The 11,825-nt window shown below is 41.4% G+C and overlaps 2 protein-coding genes across 4 annotated transcripts in view; one reads left to right on the forward strand and one right to left on the reverse strand.

Annotated features, from left to right (window-relative positions):
* Positions 1 to 9,122, forward strand: part of Aff4 (AF4/FMR2 family member 4) — a 77,534-nt gene extending 68,412 nt beyond the window's left edge. For all 3 annotated transcript variants that reach the window (XM_021178051.2, XM_029483059.1, XM_029483058.1), the window contains one exon: positions 3,281 to 9,122. In XM_021178051.2, the coding sequence (XP_021033710.1) occupies positions 3,281 to 3,408 (128 nt within the window). In that variant the 3' untranslated portion in view covers positions 3,409 to 9,122. The remainder of the gene's footprint in view (positions 1 to 3,280) is intronic.
* Positions 9,123 to 10,074: 952 nt separating this feature from the next.
* Leap2 (liver enriched antimicrobial peptide 2) lies at positions 10,075 to 11,085 on the reverse strand. The gene is made up of 3 exons (XM_021178053.2): positions 10,936 to 11,085; positions 10,638 to 10,774; positions 10,075 to 10,346 (listed from the first exon to the last, which is right to left on the reverse strand). Exons 1-3 carry the CDS (start codon positions 11,077 to 11,079, stop codon positions 10,310 to 10,312), a joined length of 318 nt encoding a protein of 105 aa, XP_021033712.2. The 5' UTR covers positions 11,080 to 11,085; the 3' UTR covers positions 10,075 to 10,309.
* Between the last annotated feature and the right edge of the window lie 740 nt (positions 11,086 to 11,825).

Below are 11,825 nucleotides of genomic sequence, written 5' to 3' on the forward strand. Positions count from 1 at the left end.
AAAAAAAAAAAAAAAAAAAGAAACATTTGATTTGTAATTTAGTTAAGTATGTGGAGACCACTTACTTTATTTTGTGGTTTAAAGACAATCATAATCAATTTGCTAATAACATACTTTGCTTAGCTGCATACTAACTATGACTAGATGTGGTTAAAATACCCTTGGACTGTGCATGACTCCCTTTTAGATTACTTTCCCAGCATGCATAACACCCTGGTTTGACCCCTAACGTGAAGGATGGGGAACAGATGAACTGATGTGGGGGAAGGGACACAGACAAGCGGCTTTTGTGGTGATGCTGACACAAACTAAACTAGAAGTAGTTCTTGATATAAGACAGACACCTCTCTATTCTGGCATGTCGGAAGTAGCTCAGGGGGTAGTACCTTGTCTATCATCAACTTTCTGCTGTAGTCTCGAATACACCTTAAACAATATAGTAGTTGGATCTGCAAGATGACTCAGTAGTTAAAGGTGCTTACCACGAAGCCTGAGTTCAAGTCCCAGGACCTACTTGGTGGAAGGTGAGAAGAAACTCCACAGTTTTCCTCTGACTCAACACACGTACACTGTGACACATCCACAGACAGATAAATGTAAGAGAGAGAGAACCATTAAGAAAATAGATGAGTTGGATTTGTTTTATATAGTATTCAAGCAAGGTCTAAATGCTGCATTTTGTAAGTAGCTCTCCCCCTTATTTGGCCATGCCATTGATGTGAAGAAACTGAATCATAGATAATGTCATTCTGCATATGACCATTTCTTCTTCATGCTGCCATTACACTTGTTATTTTATCTTTCTTAGTTCCTTTCTATTGATTAGATTGAAGTTTAGTATTAGACATAATGCTCTAGGTGGTTCTTCTTATTAAGATATACCTAGTTACCTAAGGTATTGTGTTAGGGTTCTGTTGCTGTAAACAGACACCATGCCCACTGCAACTCTTACTAATGAGACCACTTGATTGGGGCTGGCTTATAATTCAGAGGTTCAGTCATTTATCATGACAGGAAGCATGGTGGCACACAAGCAGACATGGTGTTGGAGAAGTAGCTGAGAGTTCTACATCTGGCTCTGTAGGCAACAGAAAGAAGCAGTGATGCCACTAGGCCTGACTTGACCTTTTGAGACCTCCAAGCCTGGCCACAGAAACAACTTCCTCCAACAAGGCCACACCTCCTAACTCACTCATTATAGCCTTTGGGACCCATTTTTTTCAAACCCCCACAGGTTTGAAATTAATACTCAATATTGATATTAAGATTTATCAGACCTAAGCCAGTTGGTGGTAGTACATGTCTTTAGTCCCAGCACTTGGGAGGCCAAAGGCAGGTGGGTCTCTGAATTCAGGGCCATCCTGGTCTAAGAGCAAGTTCCAGAATAGCCAAGGCCATTACATAGAGAAACCCTATCTCAAAAAACCCAAGTAAATAAGTATGTAAGTAAGTAAATAAATACACAAATAAATAATCATCAGACTGAGCATGGTGAAGTAGGCCTATTGTCTCAGAGGACTGCAAGTTGGAAACCAGTCTGAACTATAATGCAAGACCCTGTCTTTAAAAAAAAATTTTTTTTAAATCAATAGGTTATTATGTGGTGTCACTTTGATGAGCATGATATAACATTTCCTTTTAAACTTTAACTTACACTTTTGACATCCATTATGACTACTGCCTGTGTCCATTATTAGGAAAGAAAAAATTCATTATGTGCCAGGCACAGTGGTGCCTGCCTGTAGGCTTAGATTTTTCAAAACCTTCTTTAATAGGGGTTCTCAAACATTTTGATCCCTCTTCTAGCCCACCGTCTAAAGGTAGGGGAGAAAGGATGGTAAATAGGACAAGGGGATGGGAGCCTGTTTGGAAGTGATTCTTTGGGGTGATTCCAATCTTCGTTGTCAGTTCGGTAGTGTCAGGATACCAACAGTCCAGTTCAAAAGTGTCACCAAACAGCAGTGTTGGCACGATCCAGCAGAACCCACCAGGTCTTTGCCAGATCAGCACGCGTCAGCTGGAGTGACCCGGACCCACTGGAATACCAGGAGTTCTCTGCCATGTCTCTCTAATTAAAGTGAAGATCAGCAAAGATGAGAGACCAACAAAGAGTTACACAGCTAACTGTGTATGCAAGCTCCCCCATCATTGTCTGTTGAGTCTCCAAACATCATGTGAATCTGCATCACATGACACAACCAGAAACTTGCACTTCATCTACCTGTAATTCTAGGAATTGGGAGCAGAAGCTGTAAGGATGAATTGTTTGAGGTTATCATTGGGAGTTCAGGGCAGCCTGAGCTATGTGAATTCCTATTCAGGGAGAGTAAGCAAATAATGGAAACGGAGTGAGCAAAAAAAAAAAAAAAAATCAGAAGCAATATTGTGTTCTGGCATTCCTTTTACATTTATTAGTTGGATTTTCTGTACAGACATTTAACCTTAAGTGTCTCATCATTTCTTGCCTTATTTGATTATTAGGTAGTCTTTAACAGTTCTTTTTTCTCTGCATGTCTAAAAGCTTTCTTTTCAGAGAAATATCCACTCCATCCCTGTCTGCTCCCAAAACTACATTGGAGTCAAATCCTAGGGCATTGTTCACTCTCCCCATTTATGCCATCCTAATGTAGAGCCTCTTGCTCACCGAGGAAGAGGCTTTTTGTTTCTTTCCTTTCAGATTTTAAACTTCTGGCTAAACAGAAGGGATTTGTTGGTGGTTCAGGGAATCTGATAGTAGCAGAATGGTTTGTTACAGACTTTCATGGAGTTACACTGGGGCTAGTGTGGGAACACACAAACACTATTTTCTGTTTACTACTTTATTTTTTAATTCTGTTTTATGTGCATTTATTTTTGCCTGCATGTCTTGTCTGAGGGTGTCATATCTCCTGGTACTGGAGTTAGTTACATTCAACTGTGAGCAGCCATGTGGGTGCTGGGAATTGAACCCAGGTCCCCTGGAAGAGCAGCCAGTGCTCTTAACCCCTGAGCCTTCTCCAGCCTTACTACTTCTTGCACAGAAATAACACGTAGAGAGTGCTTTTGAGTAATCCAGTGGGGTGCTGCACATGTGCCAATGTGACTCCATTTTTAATGTGTAGTAGCAGTTGACCATTTTCATCAGTGGTATTCACCTGGAATTCATTATCATGCATTCTGTTTAAAATGTATTACTTCCTGAACCTGAGACTTTGTAGCGGTGTTTAGTGTGGGAGACTGCTATTTTACAATAAATCAGTGAAGAATGTGTGATACTTAATGAATGTTTTTAATTTTCTAGAATTCTTTGCTGAACTGGACAAAGTGATGGGCCCTCTCATCTTTAATGCAAGCATCATGACAGATCTGGCTCGTTACACCCGGCAGGGACTGCATTGGCTTCGGCAGGATGCCAAGCTGATATCTTGAACTGAACATACTCTCGTTGCCTCTGATTTTTTTCCACAACACTGTGTCACATCACAAAGGAAAACTGCCATAACACACCACCTAGTCGACACTAAGAATGAGGAATGGTTTTCTCCTCTTTGGTTTATGTTGTTGTTTCTATAACCCAAAGCTATCATATCAATTGACCCTTTGAAGAGTCCCAATGTGACAAGTATTTAAATGCTTCTAAACCTTCAGTACATCAGCAAGATGGTTTTAGTAATTGGAATTCCAGTTGCAATTCATAAATAATCAAGTAAAATTCTATTTATTTTCATTTTTTTTCAAGTTCCCAGATTGGAGCTTGTTTAAAGCTTATTATTTCTGCCTATAAATTTATTCTGTTAATATTTAGCATAAATTTAATGTAGGCATTTTATTTATATATTTTGGGAGCTGTGTTACTTAATGTCTTCTAAGATAAGAGTTGGCTTGTCCAAGACGACTTGTTCTCTCTACAGCTACTCACCTATGTTCTTTCAAGTCTTACTGCAGTTTTATTATTGTAGGATTTATGCTTGGTATTAAGGATGCTCGTCCCCATGTGAAAAGTCATTTAAACCTGAGGAGATGGCATTCTGCACGGGTGCAGAAATGGAGTGGGTCTGGGTTAGTATGCATTATTTCAAAACTGTGAATGTGTGTTAGTAACACTAGCAATCACAAGGTGACTACATTGCATCTAATGCATTACAAAAAAGCAGATAGATTTGCTGGGGAAGCACTGAATGGCTTCATAAAGGACAATCTTAAACTATGAGTTTATTAAAACCTTATATTCTTTTTTGTTTTACTCATTTGACACTTGATTGAAACAGAGTAAGTTACTCCTAAAAACAGTGATCCAGTTTCTGAAGACTGCAGCCTGTATTCATTGCTAATGTTTGAAGGTTAAAGTCTGTGGATTTCCCCTATGGTGGAGAGATTGTGATGCTCAGATCTGACAGTTCAGGAACTGGAGCTTGAAAGGAGGTGTCCCAATGTCTAATGTGGAGATAATGAATTTCTCTTTCCAAAGATCCTCATCAATGATGTATGCTTTTGACAGGATCAGAAAACTCACAGTAGCAGCTGAGCATGGTTGTATATATCTGTAATCCCAACACTGGGGAGGGATATCAGGAGGGTCAGGAGGTCAGAATCATCCTCAAGCTACAGAAAGCTAGACAGTGAGTTTGGGGCTAGCCTGAGCTACACAATCCCTTGTCACATTAAAGAAAGAAAATTTATACTAGGAAAGTACCAAACTTGGCTCAGTGTGAGCTTTCTTGGAAAGGGGAAAACAATAGAGATAGTGCTTAGGAAGCCAGCTCTGTAACAATTCCTTATCAAACTACTGTTCCCGCAAGGTGCGTATAGCAGTGAAGGGCGAGGATGTCTCTCTTCCTCTATACTTCTTTTTAGTGACCCCGTCATGTCTGGTGTGCCTTAAATCTTAACTTTAAATGATAACTCTATGGATTGTTTACAGATAAAGTTTTATGCTGGGACCAGATTAGCCATGCATGGTTGGTCCTCTACAATAATAATTTCAAATCCTCTTTGATTTTAAATCTTCTTTTAGAGTCACATTAAGATAGATTCCTTCAGAAAAGCTAGTACTTTGGTACCTGATTTAGTGTAATCAATTGGGTATAATGCTGCTTCAAAAAATGGCTTTTCCTTCTCATTCCAAAAATCCATCCAATTAGAGAGAAAAATCCCCTGTTAGCAGATGATTGTTGAGACTTGAATGGAAAGGGGGAAGAGGGATAGAAATCTTCACGCAGCGGTGTCGCAAATCCTCTGACTCCTTCGCCACCTGTTTCTGAAGATAGTGAACTTTGTCCTGCAGTCTCTTATCTACAGAGCTTAACTGCTTTGTGTCTCATTACTTTTACATAGTGTTGAGGGTTGATACCTATAGCTTATGCTGAATTGAACACTTTTCCCTTGGAGAAATTGCCTCTGTACCTTTCTACTTTAATCGTAGTGTATTTACGGAATACTTCTTCAGAGGCCATCGGTTCCTCTCTTGTGCTAGTAACCTCCATGGTCTAACAGCTGTGTGTCCTGTCCTTGCCTCTTCTCTCTCACTCTGGCTCCTCCATTTCAGGGAGGCCTTAGAAGTAGAGCAAGCACTCTCTCCCTGTGCTTCTAGCCCCGCCGCTGCAGTTCGGGGCTTTGCTTTCCAGTTCTGGGCTGTGTACAGCACATTCTAGAGCGCCTTTGACGTCATGCTAAAGCAGAGTTTCCTACATGTTTATGGTGCTGCTTTAAGATGTTTTCCCTTTAAAACTGTCAGTTCTTGGAGAATGAAATGGTTAAACCTTTCATTGTGGAGGATTTTCCTCGCCACATAGAAATGGGCAATGGATCAAAATCTGATCCTAAGCGATTGCATTTTTGATGTCATAGTGTGTGAGAATACACTCTGTGTCTCTTCCTAGATGTTTTGTCTCAGTCATGTCCAGCACATACCTTGGACTCCTTTACAAGTGACCATCCCTCCCTCTCAGTAGGTGCCCTCAGTGTTTTTTAGCCATTTAAAGCTAATTTGACAAGTGGCTACAAACTTAGTCTGAAACTTGTATTCACTCTATAGTTAGTAATAGAAATAGCAACTATCGTTAATGCTCAGTTCACTGCTCTTAAGATCACATTTCTATGCCAGGAGGCAGCAGCATGCACCATTGGACTCTGGACAGGCGGTCACAGGATCACAGTGATGCAGCTGTCACAGTAGTCCTGCCTGGGAGAGGCTGGGCTGTGGGAGCACTCCCCTCCATGCATTCAAAATTACACAGCCTAGCCCATGTCCCATTCTGGCTGGAGAACACCCAGCCCTTTCCTTGCTCAGTGACACCTTTTTCTGGGCAAGAAGTTATGAAGTCACTTTATTATCAGTAAGTGCTTCAAATAAAGTCACAGAGCTGCTGAAGGGAGAAGGTTGACCACTACTGATTTAATTCTCCACTGTCAAAGCAATTCAGAGTAATGTGTGCATGCGTCCACAGTTGCTGGTTTTTCTGGGAAGCTCTTACACTAGGGATTTATAGGCATCTGGGCTGCACTTTGAATGACACACTTGTGACTTCAGAGTAGCTGTTGTTATTTTGTTTTAAAATTGTTCTTCGTTTCTTTTCATTAATGGTTTAATCAGCTAGATTAGAAAGCATCATTTGTATTTAACAGCTGAAACTTTGGTACGTTGACGGTTATCAAGTGAGCTTGCATTGTGTAGCCAGGGCCTACAGAGGCTCTTGTCAGGAATACAAGCACTGCCTGGAGCTGGTGCTCAGAGGAGCTTCTAGTGCAACCAGGAATAGCTCCGTGGGGTGATGCCTAGCTCAGTTGAGAAGGGGGATGCTGTACACTCTTCTAGGTATGAGGGTATGTGACTTTGGATCTTAAAATTATGTACACATACACACTTTATATATATGTACGTATGTATGTATGAAAACATGGAATTAGTTTGTCAAAAATGTGTGTGTTTAGTATTTTAGCTTAGTGCAACTATTTCCACATTATTTATTAAATTGATCTAAGACACTTTGTTCTTGGCACCTTGATAATTAACATTCAAGGATGCAATGTGTATTCCTTTAGATTGTTAAAGCTTAATTACTATGATTTGTAGTAAATTAACTTTTGAAATATATTTGAGCCCTTCTGTAGTATAATAGGGCTCTTACAGGGTGGGAAAGATTTTAATTTTCCAATAGCTAATTGAACAAAATGGCTTCATTGTATATTTTGATTTATAGGAGTCTGTGAGGTGTCTGGGTCCCAAGGACATCTAATGAGGATGACTGTTTTAGGTGGGTGGAATGGTGTTTAGACTATACCTTAGTGACTTGGAAAGCCAGATCACCTAGTTCAAATCCAGACTCCTGTAACTCATTCCTCTAGGATGTGGAACACAAATCCCATCCAGCTTCACATTTCAATTAGAGAGGCAGACTTCTTTTCCAGTAATATTGTACACCTAGTGTTGCTATGAGTAAAATCAGTAGAAAAAATACTGAGAAGGTCTGGGAAGACGCACTGACTAGGCCAGCTGTCACATTCGTAAATGTACCTTTCCCATGCCTTCCAGTGGAGGCATTCAGCTGCGACTTTTCAGACCCTAAAACCAAGCCAGCGAGGAACACGTGTTTAAGGTTAGAGAAGGCCAGGAGTGCGGGTGCATACCCTGAGGCAAAGGTCATCCTTTACTAGATAGAGAGCCTGAGATGCTGAGACCCATTGGTGAACAGTGTGGTAGTGCATGCTTTAATCCTAGCACTTGGACTGTCAGTTTGAGACCAGCATGCTCTATACAGAGAGACCCTGGGAGAAAGCAAAGTGGACTAAGAGGATGCCGGTCTGCAGAACTCCTGTTAATTACATGAACCTCATGGTTAACTAAAAAGAACTTACTGTTCCCAGAGCCAGGGGATAGAAAAGAAGCTACACTTCTCTTGTAAATGGTATTTAGAACAAGGTGTTCGGGTGAAGTCTCAACTAGTCAGAGGTTTCAGCAGCTTAAATTGCTAATATTTAAGAAGTTGATTTTCAGGAATGTCTGCATGTGCCTCTCTCCTTGCTGCCATTGATCAGCTCAGCAGGAATCATCATCCTTAAACATGGAGAAAGCTCTCAGATGAGCGTGGACAAGCTCCCACCCAGAAGTCCTAATGATACTTGGTTTTGACTGTGCTGCTTCTGTGTTAGGTTTCTTCTCAGCTTTTAGTCACTGGGGTTTTCTGCCTGTTCTGTACCTCTCTGGAAGATGTCGATTTGGAAGTGCTGCCTTTCACACCAGTGCCATGGTGTCCATATAGTTGAGCTTGTTGCTGATCCAGAGGTGTCCCCTTTATGCTCACACCTGGCACATCACTGACATGAGCGTTCGACAGTACATGGGTGAGGGTAGAGGTGGGGCTAGCCAACAGCCCTGGCTCAATTGGCAGGGCCTGCAAAGGCCCCACTTGAGGGCCAGACACTAGGTTGGTAAGCACAGTTAGGGAAATTTCTACCTAACCTCCGTTTTGAATGATTCTGAGAAATTTTATATATGGAGGATGGAAATGCTTATATATTTATTGAAGATCTTTTTATTTGAAATTAAAATCATTTGGTAAATAATGGTTTGATATTTGGGGAGGGTTTTGGAGGGAAGTAACATGGTTGATAAAGTACAGGCCTGATGACTCCCTTGAAGGGCGCTGTTGCTGATGGAGAGAGGCCTTTATCTTGTACATGATCCAATCTTTGTCTTAGGTTTCTTTTATCCAAAATATCTAGGCATCTGACACTTTCAACCAAAATTTCAATTATATACTGTGATTTTTATTTGTTGCAATATGTTAAATTTCAGAGGTACTTTGGGGCTCAAGAGCTAGGATTTCTAAGTCAGTATGTGCATTTCACATAATAAGCTGTTAATGGTGAGCAAAGTATTATATACTAACTAGATTTTCCACATCTGTATAGTATATTATATGTATTTTGTGGTATTGAGATTATAGAAAGTTTAGAGTGTCAAACATGCGTTTAATGTGTATTTTTAAACAAATTTATGGCAATTAAAATATTTGGAGACAAGGGTATCACATTTCAATTTGTAAAACTCTTTTTAACTCTACTGTGTCATTACAATGCTTTGTATAATGCCAAACCATAGCTGGAGAAACTAAGTTTAATAAATATCAGCTAGCTTTTCTGTATTACGTTTACATGCACTGTGCCCTCGCTTCTTCAGCTCCTGCTGTGATCTTTTGTGTAGTTGCTCTTTGTGTCTTAGGGTCCAGTCTGACTCTGCAAAGGTCTGGCCCCGCCAGCACAGATCTCAGTTTTTGGTTACAGAAATTTTGGATTCTGGACTGAATAGATGACTTAGAAGTTAAGGGCCACTGCCTGCTCTTCCAGAGGACCCAGGTTCAAGTCTCAGCAACCATATGGTGGCTCATAGCTGTCTGTGACTACAGTTGCCCGGGTTCTAACACCCTTACACAGACATGAATACAGACAAAAAAACCAATGCACATAAAGTAAATTTTTTTTTAAAATTTTGGGTGCATGGCCATGGGTCCGTGTCTGTGAGTCTCAGTTATCCTGCACCAACAGACATCTTTAATCTTTTCTTGATGCTCTTAAGACATACACTATTAAAGAAAAAAAAAAAAAAGAACGTACACTATTATTTATTTTTACTATTAATTTTTGGTTCTTTTTGGTTTTGTTTTTCTGAGACAGGGTTTCATTATGTAGCCCTGGCTAGCCTGGAACTCACTGTATATATCTGGTTGTCCTTGAACTTACAGAGGTTGGCCTGCCTCTGCCTCCACCTCCCTGGTACTGGGATTAAAGGCATGTGCTACCATGCCTGGCTTTGGGGCATGGGGGGGTTCTATTTCATGTTCATAAAGTTATAGATAAACTTACACATCTTCAGGTGGTACACACCAGCCTAAAGAGTTCTTTGTAAAGAGCCACGACTTCTGCTCTGCCAAGACTCACTATTGTTAGCTTCTGCATCGCCTCTGTCATGAGATTCTTTGAGGAATGGGTGCTCAACCACACTCCCAGGTGGAGCAGCACCACTGGTTAGGGAGCCACTACTGCTCCCTATAATGGATGAAGTGACTCAGTGAAGTGTCAATTCCAGACTGCCAGAACTTAGATTTGAGACATTTAATAGTATTTATAGAAAAATAAACTCTGACAAAGTTATGTCTATATACAAATCAACAACAACATTCTAATAAGAAATGGAGACCAGTTTAAAGCAAGTATCTGTTTTTAAATATTAAAAACAAAGATTACTTCACTTATCTATCTCCAACCAAAATGTCGTTAACAATATTCCCCAGAACGGAGCACTGTTGGAGGTGACTCTTCCCCAGTATGGACATCACTCCTGGGCCACACTTAGGGAACAGCGTCTTTTTCTATTGGGGGGAAGAAAAGAAGTGATTAAGATTGGATGTAGACCTAAGGAGCCCTGGGACACCTCTGCTGCCTCCATTATTCCTTGTTTCATCTGTCTAGTGTTAGGAATCTGAATGGTTCTTCACTGTCAAGGAATCCCCTCCATGGAGTTCACAGCTTCATATATCCCCCCCCCTCTCCCCCCCCCCAACTAATCTCAGCTTTACTCTTGGGTCTCTGTTTTCTGATCTCATCTCTCCCAGCTTTCCCAGTGCTCTCTGGTCCACCCTGCACCTGGGATCATCAAATACCTGCATAGTCTTGTGATACACTCAGAGTCATCCCGGCATGAGGCACCAATGGGCCTGAGGGAAACCCCTCTCCAAAATGGGGTCATTCTCCGGGACCTCTTTGCTGCACTCACTTCTGGTACTGGCGAACTATTGACCTGTAGAGCAAAGGCATATTCACTTTAGCTGAGGAAGCACCCACCCTCTGCTGCACAGCCTCAGAAGAAGGGCCCCTTGCAGGTTGCAGGAGATTGAACTGCATTTCTAAGGACTGAGTCTGACTTGGAATTCCACACCACTACTATGTTTCCTTCCTTACCTGACCCAGCAGCAGCAGACAAGTCAGGAGCACTGCAAAGAGTTTTAGCTGTAGCATCTTGGCAAAAGAATGATGTTGGAGCCTGAAAGCCAGGGAGCAGTTCCCGTTTCCTTTTATAGACCGACATCTATCTGCCTTTCTCATGGTTGCTAGCTGAGATGGGGCAAAGTTTGTTTGTAATCAGGATCGATGTAATCAGTTAATGTGTACCCAGAGAATGTACTCAAGGACTACTCTCCAGACACACTGTGCTTACTGCTCGTGGACTTTGATGGTGTTGCTGGTCTGGACCCTTACACCCATCTTATCAGAAATCAGCATTGTCCTACCTTGCCTCTGAAAGCCATGTGAATCCATGAGGGAGACCAGGAACCTTGCCATACTTTTAAGATAACTCAGCAGGCTGGGAATGTAACAGTGGGGACGTGTGTGATGCCCTGGTTCAATTCCCAGAACCAAGGAAAAAATTCTTAAAATAGCTCAGTGAGATGGTTATAATCAAAATCGGATTCTAATAAAGTCTTCAGGAGTAATGTTGACCTCTGAGCTTTTCTAGGCAAAACCCACTGACCTGTTGTGTACAGGCTTAGGGAGGAGACGTAAACAGACTGTCTATGGTGCTCCAGTTCCCCCATCAGTCTGCACTGCCATCTTAGTAGAGACCTGGCTATAAGGAGCTCAAACTGTACCCATCCTTAGGTCTTCGTTTTTAAAAACACATGAGGGAGGAGGTAGCAGAAACTCTTTTTTTTTTTTTTTTTTTTTTGGTTTTCGAGACAGGGTTTCTCTGTGTAGCCCTGGCTGTCCTGGAACTCACTCTGTAGACCAGGCTGGTCTCGAACTCAGAAACCTGTCTGTATCTCCCAAGTGCTGGGATTAAAGGCATGTGC

The sequence above is a fragment of the Mus caroli genome, chromosome 11 (assembly GCF_900094665.2).
Source record: "Mus caroli chromosome 11, CAROLI_EIJ_v1.1, whole genome shotgun sequence".
NCBI classification, from domain to species: Eukaryota; Metazoa; Chordata; class Mammalia; order Rodentia; family Muridae; genus Mus; species Mus caroli.

Coding starts and splice junctions, on each gene's coding strand:
- Leap2 (XM_021178053.2), bottom strand. CDS start 11,079: ATGAGAAAGGCAGATAGATGTCGGTCTATAAAAGGAAACGGGAACTGC. Junction 10,775..10,935: donor GTCTGCTGCTGCTGGGTCAG/GTAAGGAAGGAA, acceptor TTTGCTCTACAG/GTCAATAGTTCGCCAGTACC. Junction 10,347..10,637: donor TGTATCACAAGACTATGCAG/GTATTTGATGAT, acceptor TCCCCCCAATAG/AAAAAGACGCTGTTCCCTAA.